At 34.7% G+C, this 23,215-nt stretch overlaps 1 protein-coding gene across 19 annotated transcripts in view; it reads right to left on the bottom strand.

Annotated features, from left to right (window-relative positions):
* Positions 1 to 23,215, bottom strand: part of CCDC18 (coiled-coil domain containing 18) — a 108,765-nt gene that overhangs the window by 83,916 nt on the left and 1,634 nt on the right. For 3 of the 19 annotated variants that reach the window (XM_072834529.1, XM_072834526.1, XM_072834528.1), the window contains exons 1-6: positions 22,954 to 23,200; positions 20,864 to 20,999; positions 19,963 to 20,137; positions 17,257 to 17,415; positions 12,493 to 12,599; positions 11,244 to 11,372 (exon numbers count right to left, since the gene is read on the bottom strand). In XM_072834529.1, the coding sequence (XP_072690630.1) occupies positions 11,244 to 11,372; positions 12,493 to 12,599; positions 17,257 to 17,415; positions 19,963 to 20,137; positions 20,864 to 20,999; positions 22,954 to 23,035 (788 nt within the window). In that variant the 5' untranslated portion in view covers positions 23,036 to 23,200. Of the gene's footprint in view, positions 1 to 11,243; positions 11,373 to 12,492; positions 12,600 to 17,256; positions 17,416 to 19,962; positions 20,138 to 20,863; positions 21,643 to 22,064; positions 23,202 to 23,215 lie in introns of those variants that run through there. The other 16 variants (XM_072834531.1, XM_072834534.1, XM_072834535.1 and 13 more) reach the window with 16 other exon arrangements.

Here is a 23,215-nt window from a genome sequence, read left to right as displayed (position 1 = left end):
CAATCCCAGGAATCCCGGGATCACACCCTCACCCAAAGGCAAATGCTCAACCGCTGAGCCACCCAGGCCTCCCAGCGCTGTCTTAGTTGACCCTGACCTTTCCTCATACTTTTCACATTGAATTGATACTGGGCTGAACTGTGGTTAATATCATACCCACACTGAAAAGTTTTTCTATTATTTAAACCTCTTCTCATCATATTCTTTCTAGTGTAAGGAAAGTTAGTGAACCTCCTCTTGTCAAGGTTGAATTCCTCTCTACTCTAGATCTCCAGTCTTCCCTTTCAGGGACATAAGCTACCTTCCATACTTCCAGCCTTCTCTCTACTGACTTTTAGATTCAGTGGAAGTATCTCTTACTTTCTAAATCTATGTGGTTAAGTTTGGATAGCAACTGATGACAGCAGAAGTGAAGTGTCTATTTGATTCCTAAGTTTCAGATAAATGGGAACAATGAGGCATTTATCTGAAAATCTAAGAGAATATATTCCATTACTTAGTCTGAGTAGCTAGAATTAAGAAAGCATAGGATACCTGTATTTCGCACTGAAATGAACAAAACCCTCCATTTGCTTTCTTCTCTCATCCTTCCTTTCAAGCCAAACTTATCTACCTTTACTTTTATCTTTTCTTCACCACCAATTTAAAAAAAAAGTTAAGACATATTTCAACCACAGAGAAAAGTATAAATACATCTATGTACTCCCAACCCAGCTTCAAAGAATCTTCTCTATTTTTGCCTTACGTGGCATTTTTCTATTTTAAGCAAAGAAAATGTTATAGACATTACAGAGTTGACATCTCCGTGTGTCCCTTCCAAATCCCATTCCCTTGATTAGGATTACAGAGTAAACTTAGTTTTTTGGGTTCTTTTTTTTTTTTTTTTACAATACATTTTGTATATTCCCATGTTAACCTAAACCCACAAATAATACATCACAGTTCATTTATTCCAAGAGGCACATTGTTTTCAAATTTTTAACATCTCTAATAATTGGTATGTATTTTATAATTAATGGTACATAATAGTTTCACGGTGATATTTTTTCTTGATGACTACCTAAATAATGGTGCACCTTAAAATCTGTGTAATCTTACATTAAATAGATCATAGTTTCTTCCATGTTCTTATACTTTATGTGATCACACTATATATGTTTATAGCATTGCACTATATATAACCTTCTGCAGATTGCTTTTACTCAGTATTGTTCAAGAACTATGATCATCTTTATGACTATAAATCATTTTTTAAAACCTAGGGCATGCTATTCTATTAAATGAAAATACTGTAATTTATTCCTTTTTCATTTGATAGACATTAGGGTTGTTTCCACTTATACCAACACAATGCAATGAGCATCCCAGTGTACAGCTTCTCAGCAATATGTGGAAGAGTTTAAGATAATTAGGAGCTGAACTGCTTGATATTTTCCGAAGTATTTCAAAGTTGAAAGTACTATGTAGGAGCACTTCAACTTTATTAAATCTTTTTTTTAATCTTTTAAAAAATTAGTACAGCATTTGTATCAATTTATACTCCCAACCAAAAATGTGTATGAGTTTCTCTTGTACTACACTTTTACCCATGCTTAGAGAAGCAGTATATAATAATAAAATAATAACCTACGTAAGCCTCTCAACAATCTATAATGAAAGTAAGTGCCAAAAGCAAGACACTCACAGCTTATGTAACTTGTCCAAGACCTCACAGGTTACAGTGAATATAACCTATTTCCAAAATCTCTTTACTTAACCATTTTGCACTACTACTTCTGGTATGCTATTCAATCCAGTGGGCCCTAGAGCTATTGGGTTTATTTTTATTTATTTATTTTTTTGAGCTATTGGGTTTAAATTCTAACTCTACCACTGTTTGTTCTCAATCTCTAATTGAGCTTCCTCATTTTTAAAATGAGGATGTTATCAATCTCATGTGGATATTTAAGGAGCAAATGAGTCAAACACTAAAAGCACTTAGAAAAGTGTTTACACATAATGAATGCTGAGTAGGTTATTACAATCATCACCAAATTAAAAACTTTTGCCAATATAATAGTGTTAAGTGACTATACTCTTACAACCTCATTGTAGTTTTAATCTGCATTTTTGATCAAGTGTAGTTGAGCAATCTTCCAAGCTCCATTTGCCATTTGGATTTCTTGTCCTTTACCTGTTCAGATTCTTTGTCTTTATTACTAGATTTTCCCCCTCTCTTTTCTTCCTGATTTTTGAGAGGTCTTATAAATTCTGGATACGAATCTTTGTGAATTAAATTATTTGCAAATACTTCCCCAAGTATCTGTCTTGTCTTTTTCATTTTTTAAATGATGTGTTTTATAGAACAGGAAGTTGTTATTTTAATGCATTTTAAATTTAGCCATCTTTTCCTATAGTATTTATGCTTTCTGGATCTCATTTATTTAAATTCAATTAAGTAACATATATCTGGATCTCATTTTAAAACATTCTGCCTCCTTTCATGAGACATCATGGAAACCATTCCTCTGTATTTTCTCTAAAAGTTTTGCGTTTCACAATTGGGTCTTACACCCATCTGGAATAGTTTTTTGTATACAAGTAGGAGGTAGGGGAGGGACAGTAAAGTATCCCCCAAACTGAGAAAGTACTTTGAGACCAGAAAACAAAGCACACCACTCCGTATAGGTCACACACAGTTTTATTCAAGGTAACTTAATGGAGGGTGGGGGAGTATGGAGATATCGATTAGTAAAAATCCATGTAGAACCATGGCTATTCTCCACAAAGTCCAGACATTAATCTATAGATTTTATAAAGCAAGAGGACACATGGGGGGTGCGGGGGGAGAAGACACTGTGGTGAGATTGAAGGGTTTGCATGCATCTAACTGACAGCGAACCTTTAATTAGATCTTGTGGCACTTACTGTGCATCCAAAAGGGGAAAGACAATGTTATTTCTAATAGATTCCTGAGAGGCCAAAGCAAGCCTCCCCCTATCCCTACACCTTGATAAGCATTTCTAAGGTATGTATGTATATTTTTCTCCAAGGGTCCTGGAACACGTAGCCGGAGAGGTAATCCAGTGAACATGAACAAGACAGAGGGCCAAAAATAGAGTCAGTTTTGTCAGCACTCCTAAAGCAGGGATCTAACTTAATTTTTGTATATTAATAATCAATTCTCCCAGGAACATTATTTGACTTTTTTGTTTTTTAAATTTCAAATTGGTACCCTTTAATGCAGATTCACTGATTTTTGATATATTACAATTGGTTTTTTCTCTTGAGATTTTTTTGTACTGAACTACATTCTATTGAAATTAGAATTCACTCTTAAATAGCATGTATCCTAAGAAAACAGACACTGCCTCATATAACCACAACTATCAAATTCAAGAAATCTAAAATTGTTACAATACTATTATCTAACATATAATTCTTATGTAAGTTTTATCAGTTATTCCAATAATGTTCTTTATAGATCTTTTTTTTTTTTTCCTTCTGATCCAGGATCACATACTGCTTTTAGTTATATCTTTAGTTCATTTAATCTGGAATATCTCAGCTTTCTGTAAATCAGGACAACTTTCTTTCTTTCTTTTTTTTTTTTTTTTTACAACAATACCTTGAATTTATTGAACATTTATTATGTCCCACAGAAAGTTTTACCTGCTTTATATACCTAATCAAATGGTTACAACTCAGTAAATCAAGGATTATCCTTATTTTGTAACTAGCACCCAGAAAGATTAAACAGTATGCTTAAGGTATGTCCTCACAAATACTAAGTAGTAAACATGATGTATGAATCTAAGAAGAAGGTGGGGTCTTGCTCTGAACGATCTGGGTACACAGACTACTGATACAAAATTAAATGTCAAATAAGGCGCACAAAAAAACGTGCTTTTAGAATCATGCCATGCAAAATAATATTCTCTTATATAGGGAAATATGAGCATTCTCTGTTTAGTATGTAGAAAAACATTTCATATATATATGTATTTTTGTGTGCATGTGTGTATACACACACACACACACACACACACACAGGTTACTCAAAGGTCTATTCTGGCACTGGTATTGAAAAGTCACACAGATGAGATCTTCAAATGCCAGAAGCTGATGGTCAATTCTATGTTTACTTGATTCAATGATTCTTCCTTCTTTTACTTCCTAATGTGATGATATATAAAGTTAAACGACCTATGACCAATGCTAACATAATGTGCAGCAGCTACTTAAGCTATTTGGAAGTAAATTATCACTACAACATGTTTTTCTCATCCTGCTTCCCTCTTTTTCTCAACTATCTACTATTTCTTAAGCCTTTGTGCTTCACCATGAGAGAAACACGTCAAACTAGGGTTTTCTTCTGTTCTCTAGATTGTTAATGTGTACCAAGTGAGAAATTCAGTAAATCAGTGAATGCATGCTGCTAAATATCTGCTTAACCTTGCCGGTTTCCTCATCAGGAGATTTAGGGTACTCATTCCTGGGAGCACACTACATAAATGACATTGTACCCTTCTCACTATACCACAGATGAAACACACACAATGTCAGTCTGTCCAACATCTTAACTTTTTGATTCTTCTATTCTTTCCCCTGATTTGCAATGTCACCTGTTAACATATCAAGTTTCCATTGTCTGTGTGTTTGGTAAAAAGGGTCTGTTCTATACAACTGATTTTTTTGTTTGTTTATTCCTATACCAACATCACATTAACTTAATTTCATATAACTTCAGAAGTCCTGGTATCTTCAGGCATGTTCTCCACTTTGATCTACAACTTCAAAACTGCCTCACTTATTCTTGGACCTTGGTTCTTCCATATGATTTTTGGGTCAGTTTAATACATTTTACCAAAAATCTGTTGGGATATTGATTGGAATTGTATTGACTATATCAATTATTTTGGGAAAAACTGATACTTTATTAGGTTTCCTTTTGGAAAAATAGTATATACTTCATTTTATTATATGTGCTGTTGAAGCAAGCACTGGTATATACTTTGCAAGTTAGATCTTATTTTAAGACTTTCAATAAAATTTTATAATTTTCTCCATTAAATTAAACAACATTTCCTTTTATTCTCATGTTTTGACATCTGGGGCCTTACAGATCCTAGGAAGACTGACCCTCCCAGGGTTAGCCAATTCTTAGAGACAGTAAACTACTCACCTGGAAGTGTACCTTTCATAAGCAATCTAATCAAGAGCCTGCTCCTCACTCCTCTCTTTGGCTCTTACACTCAGGGCCAATAATGCCCTGTCCTAATTGCCTCAGGACCAGGTACTAGACAACTCAGGACAGCCTTACACTCCAGCCCACTGAGATTATTCATACTACCCAATCCTAAACCTGTTTCTTCCTTAACTGTTCCTTCCTGCAGAAACCACAATAACATCTCTTGCTCACGTTTTTTTTTTTTTTTTTTTTTTCCCATCTCTCTGTCTCCTGACCGACCCTGATGCTTCCCTGCATGGCCCCCTGCATGGCCTGTCATGTCTCCTGTTTATCTAGAGATTTGTGAGTATAACTTCCTTCTTCATGACAGTCATTTCCATGTCTGTGTGTTTAACTATACCCAATTAATACAAATCCTGAGCACATTTTAAAACATTAAGATTGTGGGCAGCCTGGGTGGCTCAGCGGTCTAGCGCTGCCTTCAGCTCAGGGCCTGATCCTGGAGACCCAGGATGGGAGTTCCACGTCAGGCCCCCTGCATGGAGCCTGCTTCTCCCTCTGCCTGTGTCTCTGCCATTCTATCTCTCTCTCTGTGTCTCTCATGAATGAATAAAGAAATAAAATCTCTTTTAAAAAAATAAATAAAACATTAAGATTGTACATATTTTCTGTAGATATTTTATTTAACTTAGTTTTTAATTTTTTACTGAGTAAAATGTAGAAGTGAATGAACTTCTGTATATGTATACATCCACATAACTACTATCCAGATCAAATACAGAATATTTCAAGAACTGAAAAGGCTCCCTGGTGTACCCACTCAGTCAATATTCTTTACCCAAAAAGGTAAGCACTTTTTTGGACTTTTAACATCATCAATTTTGCCTATTATTGATTTCTTATGGAAATGTACTATACTCTTTTACATCTGGCTTTTCTGCTTAACATTATATCTGTGATATCCATTCATGTTAATAGCTATAGTTGCTCTTTTTCACTGATACATATATTACTTAATTTATAACACAATTGATGGATTTTATTTTTGATTAACATTTAGCAATTATGAATGAAGCCACTTTGAACATTCTTGCACCTATCTTTTGATAGACACATGCACTCATTTTTGTTGCCATGAATGCTGGATCTCAGGGTGACTTACATTACTGTTAGCATAATGGCGAAATTTCCAAAGTGTTTCTACCAACTTACTCTCCTACTAGAAATATATGAGAATTCCAGGGGCTCCACAACTTTGCCAAAACTCGATATTGTGAATCATTTTCATTTTAGCCACTGTAGGCCATAATGGGCCTATTTCCTTTTGTCATCCCCATTGTTTTGTTTGGTTTCTTTCTTGTAGGCAGAACTTTAACTATTGATTCAATATCTCTAATGGCTATATATCTATTCAGGTTTTCAATTTATTCTTAAGTTCTGTTAAATTATTTTTGTTGAAAAATCATTTATTCAGTCTAAGTTTTCATATTTACCATCCTAAAATGGCTCATAGTATTTGGCCTTATTTCTTAAATCATAGCTAAATCTGTAATTTGAAGTCCCTTTTCAATCCCAATATTCCTTTTCTGCCTTGTCTCCTTGATTAATCTAATATGATACCCATTAGTTTGGTCATTATGAAAAAAAAAACAGATTTAGGTTTTAGTGATTCTGCTTTCTTGTTTTCTATTCAACCATTTCATCCTTTATTATTTCAATATTCCTAATTTCTATTTTTCTTTTGATGCTCTTTCTTCTACTGTCCTTCTCTTGACTACATAAATTAGATGTTTGAGCTCATTTTTTCCACTCATACATTAATTTTACATTTTAATATCACTCTGTTCTAAAAGTTTTCTAATCTTTATCCTAATTTCTTCAATGGTCGATAAGTAGCAAGAAGGCTGGCTTTAAATTGCTGAATATACATGATTTGGGGGGATTACATTCTAACCTAATTGTACTAGAGTCTGAGAAGGTAATATGTACAACATCAATCGTTTGGTGTTTATTGAAACTCATACTTTCTGGCACAGGGATGTAAAAGATTACAAATGTTCTAGAAGTGCTTAAAAGAATATGAATTTTCAAATTGTTGGGTACAGGATTCCATATATACATACATTAGACCAAGATTATCAATTGTCATTCAACTCTTCAACTTCTTGCTTTCTTGTTACTAGTCTAACAATTCCTAGTAAATATGTAAAAATGTTCCCTGTATTACAGACTTGTTCATTTCCATTGAAATTTTACAACTTTAGAATCTTTAGGGCTCTTGCTTAAGTATTACTTAAACAATATACGAAGTTTTTGTTTTTGTTTTTAAAGAGGGAAAGAGAGACATGGGGAGCGGGAAGGAGGAGAGAGAGAAGGAGAATATTAAGCACGCTCCATGCCCAGAACAGGGCTCAATCTCACAACCATGAATGAGATCATGACCTGAGCCGAAATCAAGAGTCAGGTGCTTAACCAACTGAGCCACCCAGGCACCCCTATAAGAGTCCTTTTTAACTCTAGTAATGCTTGTTGGACTTAAATCTATTCTGTGTGATACTAAGATAGCTATATCTACTTTATTTTAGTGACTATTTGCCTGAAATATTTCTTTCAAATCCTTTGCTTTCAATTTTTGTGTCCTCATATTTTTGGCATGTCTCATAACCAGCATAAAGATAAACAATCTCTTCCTTGACTCTAGCTTTCTAATCTATTATGATTATGATTAATCTGCACCCCCAAAAAACGTCCTTGCAAAAGTTTCAATTTCAGAATGCCAATAGCCATTCTACTTCCTTAAAAAGCTCCAAATACTTAGATGTCACATCTCTACCTAAAAACCTCAATTGCCCATTTATGCTCTCCAGATTAAAATATAAGTCCTTTGGCATTACAAAAAAGGCATTTATAGTCTAGATCAAGCCTGTATTTCTTGCCTCACTTCCTACTACATCTATCCATTTATAAGTACACAAAATTACATATTCTTCAGCAGTGATGCTCTTTTATACTTCTATGCCTTTGCACATGTCCAGAATGTGTCCACCCACATTTATTCACTTTGTGAAAACAAAGTCAATACCCTACCATAAAAATTATCCTAAGTTTTACAGAGACAACTAGTTACTCTTCCGCACTTTTTCTTAGCTATATTATGAAGCTAGTCTTTGTGTATTACCATCTCACTATTTCAAATAACCATGTACAACACATTTATCTAAATAAATAGGGCAGCCCAGGTGGCTCAGCGGTTTAGTGTTGTCTTCATTCCAGGGCCTGATCCTGGAGACCTGGGATGAAGTCCTACATCAGGCTCCCCACATGGAGCCTGCTTCTTCCTCTGTGTCTCTCCCTCTATCTCTCTCTGTTTCTCATGAATAAATAAATAAAATCTTTTTTAAAAATTTAAATAAATAAAAATTTATCTGAATAAGTCTTAATTTCAGAATATTTAACCCCACGGTTTAAACTTAAAATAGCCACATTAAGAAGCATCTCACATTTCTTTTTTCATTAAATCCTTATATAGAAATATCATCTTGATTTAACAGATGAACAAACTGAGGCTGAAGGTTAAATAATCTGCCTAATAATTATATTATTTATAATTATTTTTAATTATATATTACTTATAATTATATTATAAATAAAACAGAGCCACTGAGAAATAAATCTAGTTGACTCCAAAGCCTAAATATTTCCATAAAGTAATAGTATCTTCCAAACATATACTGAAATTTGAACTAGACTAACCAAATGTTGCTGAGAAAATATTCTTCCAAATTCATTTTAATAAAAAATGACTTATGGATTTTTAGCAGTTTTTAAAACTTAAATGTGCATGCAAACAAATATTTAACCTATATATGACAACTTTCCAAAAAAATATTTTCTTAAAAAAAACTTTCTTCATAACCTTATTTCATCATAGTATGGTTTTTGAATATAAAAAACTTTTTTGCATTCCCACCAACAGTGTTTTTTTTTTTTTTTTTTTAAGATTTTATTTATTTAGTCATAGACACAGAGAGAGAGAGGCAGAGACTCAGGCAGAGGGAGAAGCAGGCTCTACACAGGGAGCCCGATGTGGGACTCGATCCCGGGTCTCCAGGATCACACCCCAGGCTGCAGGCGGCGCCAAAGCGCTGCGCCACCAGGGCTGCCCGCCACCAACAGTGTTAAGAGGGTTCCCCTTTCTCTCTACCCTTGTCAACCGATGCAGCCACTCTGGAAAACAGGATGGTGCTACCATAAAAAGTTAAAAATAGAGTTTACTTTAAAAAAAATTAAAAATGGAACTATCTTATGACCCAGCAATTGCACTACAAGGTATTTATCCAAAGGATACAAAAATATTGATTTGAAGGTATCCATGCACCCCAATGGTTAGCAGCATTATCAACAATAGTCAAATTATGAAAAAAAAAAAAAACAACTATCCATCAGTTAGTAAATGGATAAAGAAGATGTGGTATGTATATACAATGGAATATTATTCATTCATCAAAAAGAATAAAATCTTGCCACTTGCAATGATGCAGATGGAGCTAAAGTATATTATTCTAAGTGAAATAAGTCAGAGAAAGACAAACACTGTATGATTTCACTCATACGTGGAATTTAAGAAACAAAACAGATGAACACGGGGGAGGAAAAAAGAGGCAAACCACAGACTCTTAACTATTGATAACAAACAGGGTTGGTGGAGGGGAGGTGAGTGAGGGTGGGTTAAATAGGTGATGGGTATTAAAGAGGACATTTAATTGTTTTTTTGTTTTTTTTTAAGATTTTATTTATTTATTCATGAGAGACAGGGAGAGAGAGAGAGGCAGAGACACAGGCAGAGGAGGAGAAGCAGGCTCCATGCAGGGAGCCCGATGTGGGACTCGATCCCGGGACTCCAGGATTACACCCTGAGCTGAAGGCAGGTGCTCAACCGCTGAGCCACCCAGGTGTCCCGAGGACACTTAATTGTGATGAGCACTAGGGGTTTGTGTAAGTGATAAAGCACTAAATTCATCACACTTGAAGCTAGTATTCCCAAACTGTCTGTTTACTAACTGGAATTTTTTAAAAATCTTGAAAAAAAGTTTTTTTTTAAGATAAAAATGCAGATTATTATTTTACCCTGTGTAAAAGCTGCTATATTTATATTATGATACTAGAAAATATTACTACACAAAAAAATTTTAAATATTAACATTCAGAGTTAATGGTCAAGGCTACCTACAAACCTTTATCTTAAAACATGCTTTTGCATTACTTATGTATTTCTAAAGGAAGACCCAAGTATACTTCCTCATGAATTTTATGTAGGTATACAACTTAATTTCAGAAATAAGCAAATATTACATTGATAATCATTATCAGGCTTCTAATCCCAATCCAGAATGCCAATAACATGAAATTTTTAATGAAAAATAAAAAAATTAATAGACAAAAAGAACATTAAAATTATTCTACTGCTAGATTTCTGAAATTTTTTTCATTTTAAAAATCAGCTCTGGGATCCCTGGGTGGCGCAGCGGTTTGCCGCCTGCCTTTGGCCCAGGGCGCGATCCTGGAGACCCGGGATCGAATCCCACGTCGGGCTCCCGGTGCATGGAGCCTGCTTCTCCCTCTGCCTGTGTCTCTGCCTCTCTCTCTCTCTGTGTGTGACTATCATAAATTAAAAAAAAAAAAAAAAAATGAAAGAAAAAAAAATCAGCTCTAATTTTTTTAAAGATTTTATTTAAAAAAAAAGATTTTATTTATTTATTCATGAGAGACACAGAAAGAGAGGCAGACACAGGCAGAGGGAGGAGAAGCAGGCTCCATGCAAGGAGCCTGATGTAGGACTCAATCCTAGGACTCCAGGATCACACCCTGAGCCGAAAGCAGATGCTTGACCGCTGAGCTACCCAGGCATCCCTTTTGTTTTTTTGTTTTTTTTAAGATTTTATTTATTTGTTCATGAGAGACATAAAGAGAGGCAGAGACACAGGCAGAAGAAAGAGAAAAATCAGCTATAATTTTAAATAGGTAATATATTCTTTTTCCCTCTACAAAAACAATTTGCTTTAAAAAGGCATACCTCTTTCCTTGTTTACTTTGTTCAAGTAAGTCCACCTTTAACTTTATACATTCATCTTGAGACTTTTGCAAACTTTGTTCCTTTTCAATCACCATTTTCTGGCTCTGCTCTAATTTATCTTCTGCCTCTCTATAAAATAAAGATTATATATATATATATATATATATAAAGATTTATTCATTTGAGAGAGTGTGTGCACATATGTGCGTGCCAGGGGAGGGAGAGAACCATCACACAGAATCCCTGCAGAGCCTGATGAGGTGGGGAATGGGGGGAGGCTGTTCACCTCACAACCCATGAGATCATGACCTGAGCAGAAACCAAGAGTCGGACACTCAACCGACTGAGCCACCCAGACACCCCAATAAACGATATTTTTTAAAGGCTATTCAAGAGATTATTCCAGGTATACAGGAATAGCTCGACATTAGAAATTGTTATCACTTTAAATCACTGAGATAAGAGAAACCAATATTTAATAGAGATAGACAAAATTCATCGCTTGTCTACTAAGAGTCTTTAGAAGGAATGAAATGATGTATATATCTGAAATAACAGCTTATATTCTGTTTCATAGTCACGTATTGGCAGCATAACCATACAGTTCAGAAACTAGGTAAGAATGACTGTTATCAGCACTATAACTAATGATTTCTCTGACAGTTACATAAAGAAAAATTAAAAAATAGTAATTATAAATTTTGAAAAGGAAAGACGGTATTTTCTTTTTTGCTGATAATATCATTAGCTGCCTGGAAAATCAAAGAGAACCAAAATGAAAAATTATTAGAATAAAAGAGTATGACAAATAGTCTAATTAAAGTAATTATATATTACATAAAAAGCAACAGCCTTCTTAAATACCATCAATGAACAAATTCACAACAACCAAAAATATAAAATACCTAGGAATAAAATTATAAAGTACCTGCTTCCTTTTTATCTTATTTTTTGAACTCCCAACTTAAGCACCAGTATATACTACTATGTAGGAAAACCAATGAAAAAATTCATATTCAATAAAAGCATGTAAATAAGCATCTCAGCTGAGCTTTAGTTTTTTTAGTCCCCTTAAACTGCATGCATCCTGGAGCCAAGAGGAGGTATAATGGATTGTGGAACAGGTTCCATTAGTTCTAAGACAGTCTATAGGATGCTACAAATTGGGGTGGGGAACAAGATTTCACAAGATATATAAAAAAGCAAAAGTAGGAAATAAAAATTTTAAAGCCATAAAAAGTATACTCACCTCAAAACTTTATCTTGTGCTGAAACTTCTGCTTCCAAATTTATAATCTGTTCTTCTAAGATTGGCACACTGGCTGCCTGTTGTTGAACAGATTCAAGCATAGAAACCTAAAACAAAACCGATAACTCTAAGAGTAATTCTTTTCAGAAGACATTCATCTACTTGGTCCTTTGTTTTTTTCCCTGTTCTGATGAGAGTGTCAATATAACTTCCCAATCACTGGTCAAATGTGAAGCTCACCCTATCTATTCCTTTGATCAACATTTACATGGGTGTGTCATCATCACAAACCAGTGTCAGCATGTAAGTTCCTGCCATTATCCTCAACTTAATATTCAAGACAATCGATTAGCTATTTTGGGGGGGGGGGATAAAAGAATCCCTACTTTTAGGATAAAAGGAAGATCATCCAGGAAGATAAATTCTGACCGCTGAATCCAGGAAGATAAATTTCACATAAATCAGAAAATTAAATATACAAAGGATTAAATCATTTTTAAAAGTGAATAAAATATACCAATTGAATCTTTTTACAATTTAAAACCTAATTTTAGAATACATGCTTACTAGAGAAAACCTAGAAAATACAGAAAAGCATAGGGCCAGGAAAGAAAACCTGGACTATAGCTCAAAATCTCTGTTGGAGGGAGGTTTGGGTGGCTCAGCAGTTGGGTGTCTGCCTTTGGCCCAGGGAGAGGTCCTAGAGACCCGGGATTGAGTCCCACATCAGGCTCCCTGCATGGAGCCTGCTTCTCCCTCAGCCTGTATCTCTGCCTCTCTCTCTCTCTGTCTCTGATGAATGAATAAATAAAAAAAAATCTTTAAATTAAAAAAAAAATCTCTGTTAGTAAGTCAACCCTTTTTCTCATTCCCCAAATACCAACAGTCAAATTATGGCCTACTATGAAGAAAGAAAATTTATTACCTAGAAAAACTGAACAGGAAAGGTTTAGGACTCTGGGACACAACGTAGAATCATGAGCAGGGATGAGGTAGTTATAAACAAATTAAATATAAAACAGTCAGTTTCCAACTACTTACTTCATCTCATTTAGAGTTATCCCACAGGTGGGAAATCAAAGGATTCTTTGCTGGAAAAATTCAACAGCTTCAAAGAAAAAGACCTCAGAAATGATATTGGATTAAAAAGGCAGAGTATCTCCCTACAAAAGAGCCATCTCCCCAGGCATCACCAACATATGAAACTCACTGGACAACGAACTTTACCTTCATACACAGAGCTCCCAAACAGCATGTAAGTGCCTTTCTCTTAAATATAAATAGCTAAAACACTAACATCTGAAAAAAAGCTTCTAACATAAAAATCAGAGGCAAAAACAAAGAGGCAACTGGCAGCAAGCAAAGCAAATGTGCACAAACATATCATTAAATCTTCAGAAAGCTATGTGAGGATAACACATCAGGATATTATTCAATACAAAAAAAAGAACCAGAGAATGTGAAAAAGCTCTGGAAGATGAAAAAATATGACAGCTAAAATAAGATTCAACAGAGGTGTAGATGACAGTGTTGAGGAAATCTAAAAAGTATCGTGGGAAGACAAGGAGATGGAAAACATGAGGAAAAAAAATACCTTAAAAGATTAAAAGGTTAAAAGAGTTAGAAGGACCAATTAAGGCGATCCAATATTCACCTAATAGGAAAAACAGAAGAAAACAGAGGGAAAATTTATAAAACAAAACAAAACAAAAAACAGAGGGAAGAAAACTATCCAAGAAATTGCATAAGAAAAATTTCCAGGACCAAAGAACACAGGATTAAAGCCTGAAAGGGTCTTCATTTATCTACAACATTGAATAAAAGTCTATTCAAAGCCATATCATTCTGAAATTTTAAAACACCAAGAAAAGAGGAAAGATCCTTAAAACTATCATGAAAGGAAAAACAAATGGAAAAAACAAATTCTACTAAGACAACTGATTCACAATGGCAACAGACACTTTTTTTCAGAGAAGCAGCAGAAGACAAAGTAATGTCCTAGAAATTCTGAGGTAAAGTAATTTTCAACCTAGAATCAAATGTAAGGGAGAAATTAGGACATTTCAGACGTGCAATGGGGTTACTAGAAAATATGTTCCAATTAAAGAAAGACTAAAGTAAGAAAGAATAAGACACAGGATCCAGAAAACAGTAGATCCAACCCAAAACATCAAGGCAAGTCCCAGAAGAGCAGTTGGACAACAGGCCTTGGAGGGCAATAAGTTCGGAAAGAGCAGGATGCCTGCTTTGTAAGTGTAACTGCTGACATTGAAAAAGATAAATTATTATTATATTGGTTGGTACAATGAGGAATTTCAGCACAAAATTTTCAGTAGTAGTAAATACACAACATTAAAAGCTGAGACCTGCCCTAGAAAAAGGAGTCTCCCTAAAAAATATTCTGTTAGGCAATGTAGAAAATGCTGAAGTGGGAAGCAAAATATAAACAACTATCCTACTACTTGGAATAAATAACCACTGGTGTAGCTATATATTAAAGGAAAGGAAGAAAATGCTATTATCAGTTCTGTGATTATTAGTAAAATTCTCTTAATATCTTTTTGTTTTTAAATAAACTATTATGACTTAAAGACTCTATAATTATGGTAGAAAAATTAAAAATTGATAAACAGAAAAGGTGAACAAACTATAAAGAAATATACATGGCAAACAAATATACCAAAAAGGTAAACCTTATGAGAAAGAAAACCAATATATTTTTCCCTCAAAAAAATTAAATATAGAAATTTAAAAAAAAAAAAAACCTCAGTAGAATACTACATGCAGAGTACAGTAAATCCTGGGGAAAAAAAGTTTTCCCTGTGATTTGGTCATTGTAAAATTCCATCCTATTTAAAAAATACAAAAGAAAAATAAAGATCTCCCATAATCCTACTACTTAAAACAACACATCTATAAAAGTAAATAGTGAAAGCTTCATTGCACGACATTCCAATCCCTCAAAGTTATCAACAGTAATGTGGAGCACAGTCTTTATGTTCTTATATACATCATAGATATCTATACATATACACACAAACATATAAACACATTTACTCTTTTAATAAAAAGCATAACTGGGATCACTGCCTGCGGGTGTGGTTCTATAATGATTCTCTACCATTAAATATGTTAGTAACATTTTTTTAAGATTTTATTTATTTATTCATGAGAGACACAGAGAAAGAGAGAGAGAGGCAGAGGGAGAAGCAGGCTTCCCACTAGGAGCCTGATGTGGGACTTGATCCCGGATCCCATGATCACGCCCTGAGCCAAAGGCAGACACTCAACTACTGAGCCACCCAGGTGTCCCATTAGTAACAGTTTTTTGAGTGCTATATGCAGACACTGGTGCCTTTTCATATATTATTATCATTTAATCTTCATAATGTTTCATAAAAGTCAAATAACTATATCATAGAACTCATATATTTACCTCAAAAAAAAGTTTTGTACAATTCATTATATGGATATATCATAATTTTCCATCCCTCTATTACTGGACATTTTTGTTTCTAATTTTTTGTATAATATCAATCATACAGCAAAAAATTGGAAACCACTAGGGATGGCTGACTGGCTCAGTCTGAAGAGCATGCAACTCTTCATCTTGGAGTTATGAGTTCAAGCTCCGTACTAGGTGTAGAGATTACTTTAAAAGAATAAAATAAAAATAGAAAGCCATGTAAAGAGGGGAGTTATTAATTAAATTATGGTATAAGTACATAAGGAAACAATGGTACCATAAAAAAATGATCATTGGAAAAGCCAAGTAATGGGCAGCCCAGGTGGCTCAGCAGTTTAGCACCACCTTCAGCCCGGGATGTGGTCCTGGAGACCTGGGATCAAGTCCCGCATCAGGATCCCTGCATGGAGCCTGCTTCTCCCTCTGCCTGTGTCTCTGCCTCTCTCTCTGTGTCTCTCATGAATAAATAAATATTAAAAAAAGAAAAGAAAAACCAAGGGATCCCTGGGTGGCGCAGCGGTTTGGCGCCTGCCTTTGGCCCAGGGCGCGATCCTGGAGATCCGGGATCGAATCCCACGTCGGGCTCCCGGTGCATGGAGCCTGCTTCTCCCTCTGCCTGTGTCTCTGCCTCTCTCTCTCACTGTGTGCCTATCATGAATAAATAAAAATTAAAAAAAAAAAAAAAAAAAAAGAAAAACCAAGTAAACATATCAGAAAATGCTTAGACAAAGTAAAAAATACAGGAAAAAAGAAAACTATTCCAATAGTCTGGATTCAATATGTAATAAACCAATAAATTAGTTTCTCTTTCGTGGAAACTGGGTGATCTTTCTCCCTTTCCTTTTTTCTATGTTTAAAGTTTTCAACAATGAGAATGTACTACTTTAAAAAGGAATATAAATAAGGTACATTTTTGGGGCACCTGGGAGGCTTAGTCAGTTGAGCATTTGCCTTCTACTCAGGTTATGATCAGGGTCCTGGGACTGAGCCCCGAGTCAGGCTCCCTGCTCTGTGGTGAGTCTGCTTCTCCCTCACCTCATTGCTTGTGCTCATTCTCTCTCAAATAAATAAAATCTTTAAAAAAAAAAAAAAAAAAGAATAAACACTATACAAGTTCTTCTAAATCATTTTCAGATACTAAACTCATGTAAAATTGATTCCATAACATGTTGATCCCATATCATAATAAATATTATAAACAACACATTAAGGCAATACATGGAATATTTTTCCAATTATAAATGTAAAATGATTCCAATTACTTTCTATTAGCATAGTCACCACTTGAAGAAACATACTTTTGCTCTTGACTGTGTTAATTCAAAATGGACAGATTCCATTTTAGTCATTAAAGAATGATTCTGTGAGACCAAACAAGCATTCTGTTGTCTGAGTTTGTTAAGTTTCTCTCGAAGACTTCTGATCTCCTGATCCATGGGGGTAGATGAAAAAGACATCTGAAAAATGAAAAAAAGAGTAAGCTATTTTGGAATATTTCATTAAGCATTATATGTAATTAATGAAAAAATGATGAACAATTATTAGTAAAATGACTAATAGCTGAGAAAATGAGTTATTTAGTGGGTATTGGTGAGGAACGTGTGGGACAATCAACACTCTCCTCCACTGCTGGCGGATGAGTACATAAATAGTACAGCTTCAGAAACAATGCACTCTGGGAAAGTTCTGGTATTATCCAGTAAAGTTGAACATGCTAAGACTCAACAATATTACTCTTGGGTATAAATCTAAAACTTTTGCACCTGAAAATATAAAAATATTCACAACTATTTTGTCCGTAAAAGACAATAAATGGAAAGAATCCAAATGACCATCAACAACAAAATGGATAACGGATAAATTTATTATACTTCTGAATATATATTTTATAATAAATCACTTTAGTTTTCTTGAGGGTTGAGGTTTTAAGACATGATTTTTTTAAAAAAATATGCAATTCAAAAGTCAAAACTACATAAAAGAAAAAGTATACATAGAAGCCTCAGTCTCAAAAAAAAAAAAAAAAAAGTCTCCTCATTCTCATTTTTAGTAGGTAAGTAACCAAAATAAGTTTGTTTTTTTTTTAAGATTTTGAGAGAGAGACAGTAAGCACAAGTTGGGGGAGGGGCAGAGGAAGAGGAGAAGGAGAAGCAGACTCCCTGCAGAGTATGGAACCCAACTGGAGTTTTGACCCCAGGACCTAGAGATCATGACCTGCACTGAAGTCAGACACTTAACTGAGCCACCCAGGCACCCTTTTAAGTTTCTTATTTATAAATTTTTATAGATACCAATCATACAGCAAAAAAATAGGAACTGCCTATACAAAAGAGTTAAATTATGGTCTTATTCAAAACTAGTCTTTCATGGTTTCCACCTTCATTTGCAAGCAATAAAAATTAACCACCCCCACACTGACTTATGCAAAAACTAGGGTACTATATATGTCATTTTGTACCTTGCATTTTTCCTTAAATATACCTTGTCAATCTCTCTACAATCAATATAGTTAGAAACTCCTATTCTTTCATCCCCCCACCTCAGCTGCAATTTCCATTGCATGTTTATTCAACCAATCTCTTATACTAGGCACTTGAAGTATTTCTAATCTATTATGGCAACAAAAGCCTCATTTTGTACTTATGCAGGCATACTTGTCACGTATTTTTCTAGAAATGCGATTTCCATGTCAAGGGTAAACGCATTTGTGATATGGGGAAACATTATCAAATGCACCTCCATAGAGGTTGTATCATTTTGCATTGCTACCAGCAATGTTAATGAGAATGCCTATCTCCTCTTAATTTCACCAGCAAAACACAGTATCAAATGTCTGATAGATATAAACTGGTACCTAAGAATACTTTGTGAATTTCTCTTAATATGAATGAGCGTGAACACCTTTTTATTTGTTTGAAGATCATTTTAATTTCTTTTTTCACATGTGTTTTGTCCATTTTTCTATTAGGTTGTTGATCTTTTCTTTCTAGAAGCTCGACCCATATTAAAGAGATTAGCTCTTTATCTTTAATAGGCATTACCAATATTTTCCCCTCCAATTTGTCATTAGTCTTTTGATTTTGCTTATGGTAAAACACAATGATTTCAGTTAAAGCATATATGTAACAAAAATGATCAGCAATTTGAGTTAGGATAGAGGTCAAAATACCCAGAATTTGGAATTTGAATTCATTTTCTATATTGCAGGTTCACATAGCTTCATTAAGGAGCTTCCTCACAAAAAGAAAACCTCCCAATTGTTAGTTTTCTGAAGTGTGAAGAGCACATTTTTATGAAAAATGTAATGATGTGCATATGCAACCATATGCATGTATACCTGGCAGTGAGCTGATAGAGAATAGGAAGAAAAAAGTAGAAAGGGAAATTGAAGGGTTGAGTAAGGAAAAGAAGTAATCACCAGGACGTAGATAATAGGACTGAATAGGAAAGACAGAGGGAGAGAGTTCCAGACCAGTAAAGATGTCTTAGATAATCTACAAAATTTAGGGATAATGAAAAGAGAACAGAGCCATGCTATCATATGACACCTGATCCAGGCTAAAAAAAAAAAAAAAAAAAAAAAAAAAAAATATATATATATATATATATATATATAGTGTGTGTGTGTGTGTATTTACTATATATTTTAACCACTTAATAAAGTATATTTATTTTTACTATAGACTTTAGCCACTTAGTAAATAATTGATTATCTACTATGTAGAGTGCCAAAAATCAGAGGTTACAATTTACTTAAGAAAACAAAACATTTAATTGCAAAAAGGCAATAAATATAGAAGTTTAAAAATAATATACATTAAAGCAACTTCTTTCTTGTTAGGACACAAGAACCATAATATTTAAATTCAAGAGTCTTGAGCATAATGGTAAAAAGACTATGGAAAACATAAATAGGGCATTTAGAGAAAAAAACTCAAAGTATTTTAAGTAGACAGATCTACAACTAAAGCTACTTTTAAGTAGACAGGTCTAAAAACAATAACCTTATCTCTTGGCTTTTTTTGAAAATCAGTACTGCCAGTGGACATTTTACAAACTCTTTTATAAGGTGAGTGATTCAAAAGTCCAAGCGGGTTAGGCTGAGAAAGATCTTCCAGAATGAATTTTTCAGACCTTGAGAGATTAGAGGCATAATCAGAATTTTCACTTGGACTAACACTAGAGAAAAAAGAAAAATACATTTTAGTTCCTAATTTAGGTATTCACTTCAAATTTCTATACATTAAATAAGAAAACAGAAAGAAAAGCACCTGAAGTTCTGCTAGAAATCACATTCAGTTATGAACTTAAGGCAATGTTTCAAGTAAATTTCTTAATAAATTTTAATGAGTTTTATTTTTATTTTTTTTGCTAATGAGTTTTTTTTTTTAAGAATTTGTTTATTTATTCATGATAGACATGGCGGGGGCGGGGGTGGCAGAGACACAGGCAGAGGGAGAAGCAGACTCCATGCTGGGAGTCTGATGCGGGACCCGATCCCGGGACTCCAGGATCACGCCCTGGGCCAAAGGCAGGGGCTAAACCGCTGAGCCACCCAGGGATCCCCGGTAATGAGTTTTAAGCTAACAATCTGCATAGTCCAGAAACTGTATGCTAGGATTACTTAAGATTCAAAAAAAAAAATCATAATAATAAATGATTAATTAAGCCCAGGACAGATATTTTATTCTCTGAGTCCTAATATAGTAAAGGTGTTTACTTCATGTATAAATACTTCTCTAATATTTCTATTTTTTCCTAAACCAAGAATTACATTAAAAATCACAGAACATTATTTCCTAGTCTAAATACATATTAGAAATACAATATATAATAATTTAATACATTTTACATTCATAAATTAAAGTCATATTCTGAAGTTCATATGTGATTTTACTTTCTTACCTGGATAACTCTTCCCCTAAACTCTGCAAACTCCATTCTGTTATCTTCAGTTCATGTCTTAAGGAAGCAACATTTGCAAGCAAACTTTCTTCTTCATTGTCTTTATTACAGTAGTCTGATGAACTAGATTCCATTTCTTTAAAAAAAAGAAGTGAATTTCTTGCCAGAAAGAGTCTGTGGTATCAGTCAAAACATTCTCACACCAGTAGAATTTAACTCATTAATTTTCTATTTATCACAAATGTTGTGCAATCTTTCACAGTAATTTTAAACAAAATAAAACCCCAGAAACAATGAATTTCTCTGCAGTATAAAGCCATGGAAATGGAAAGTTTCCCTTTTCTAAGCACATTTAATCTTTCTATCAATACTGTGCATTAAGTGTTTTATTCTATGTTAAAGATGAAGAAACTAAGAATAAGGCAAATTAATTTGCTCAAGGTCACATAAACTCTAAATGTTGGAAACAAGATTTGAACCTAAGTCATCAGGATCCAAAGACCTTTTAATTATGTCACACTGCAATTTCTAACTTATTATAGATTAATTCAAGATGAGCTGCTTGAACTTACATAAGTTACAAGCTCTAGAAATCTGATAAAATTGGTATCATTATAGTCTCTTGTATTTTCTTAATGGCAATTTACTACCAAATAAAGGTTATCTCCTTCTCCCATTCACAAGTTATAAAATTTTAAAAACACATTCACTTCACAACCATAGAGATCAAAATGGCATATGACAAGTTAATGCATAGAAATACGTGAAGAGGGATCCCTGGGTGGCGCAGCGGTTTGGCGCCTGCCTTTGGCCCAGGGCGGGATCCTGGAGACCCGGGATCGAGTCCCACGTCAGGCTCCCGGTGCATGGAGCCTGCTTCTCCCTCTGCCTGTGTCTCTGCCTCTCTCTCTCTCTCTCTGTATGACTATCATAAATAAATAATAAAAAAATAAAAAAAAAAAAAGAAATACGTGAAGAAAAGTTTTTCTTTCTTCAAGTATCTCTAGATTGTGAAATTCTCTAACCTTTGCACATAGAAGTCATGATAAAGGGCCACATTATTAATAATAAAAACATATAATCATTATGTATTAAAATACATATTAATGTGATATAATAAAAATTAAGGCTTTAAAATCTCTACTGCTCCTGCATAGATCTTTATGCATCTTAAAATTATCCTCTTTCAGATCGTATTTACCTTTGTCATTGTAGCATCTCTCTTTCATCACCCTTCTAGAATTCTGACCACATCTCAAGCTCCAAAAGGTTAGGAGTCTCAATGTACTATGTTCTGGGCTGGAAAGCACTTCCAGAAGCTCAATATGTTCAGTGAATAAATGATTGCTTAATTGCCCTTTCTTCCCCTCATCCAGCTAAAATAGCATGGTAAATTTATTCTCCACTCAAAATTCCTCAGGTGTAAGGAGGAAGATTAAAAGCCCTCACTTTATTGTAAGAAACTGTGGCAGGAAATTAAATGAGACGCTATGTAATCGCAGAGAAAATGTTTTTGTTTTTTTCCCCTTTCGTTTGCACAAATTTGCTTCTGCTTTAGTGAGAAGACCGCCCCGTACAAAACTCAGTGGATCAGGTCCCCATTCTGCTTTATCTTTTCAACATCTCTAGCTTCCTACAGAATGGTGAAGGAAAAAAGGGTACAATTTGGATAAATTCTAAAACGTCACTCGATACTACGTTTCAACGAAGTCACGTTTCACGTACAGCATCTTGTGTATTTTTTATGTTAACAGTTCCCTACCACTTCTTAAGTAGCAATGAATACATGCGCTTTTAGATTTTTTCCCCCCTACTGGACCATTTATCGTCAAATGAAGATTTTTCTTCCCTTCAACTTAGAGTAGTTACAAAAGTCTATCTCCAGTGCCTGTACATATGTGGAAAAGTACATCACGCTACCTACAGGCCCTGACGAGATCATCCTCTGGCCTTACTGACGCGCTGGTAGCTTGACGCGCACGTACACCCGTCGACACCGAAAAACAGGTGTCGTTTATAAACCTTGTATGTAATAGGACGGGCTGTGGTGGGAAAAGATGCCTCATCTTGGAAGGAGGCCGTAGACTTACGTTGTAGTGTCCTGTTACCAACAAATCTCAATTTGACAGGACTGATCCTACGTTCACCTGGAAGGACAGGAAAATATGACATCCACCTCTCGGGTTTCTCAAGTGAAACACAACCCTGCGGAGCAGCGCGCGCAGCCAAGGGTGAAGCCCGTACGAAGGGCGTCCGAACGTGCCGGGAGGGAAAAGGAAAACTCCCCCAGGTAGGCCCGTTTTCACCTTCCCAGGAGCAGTCACCGCCCGCGTCGTAGCCGGGAAGCCGACC

The sequence above is a fragment of the Canis lupus genome, chromosome 8 (assembly GCF_048164855.1).
Source record: "Canis lupus baileyi chromosome 8, mCanLup2.hap1, whole genome shotgun sequence".
In the NCBI taxonomy this organism is placed as follows: Eukaryota; Metazoa; Chordata; class Mammalia; order Carnivora; family Canidae; genus Canis; species Canis lupus.
This window is presented reverse-complemented; position numbering and strand designations above follow the sequence as displayed.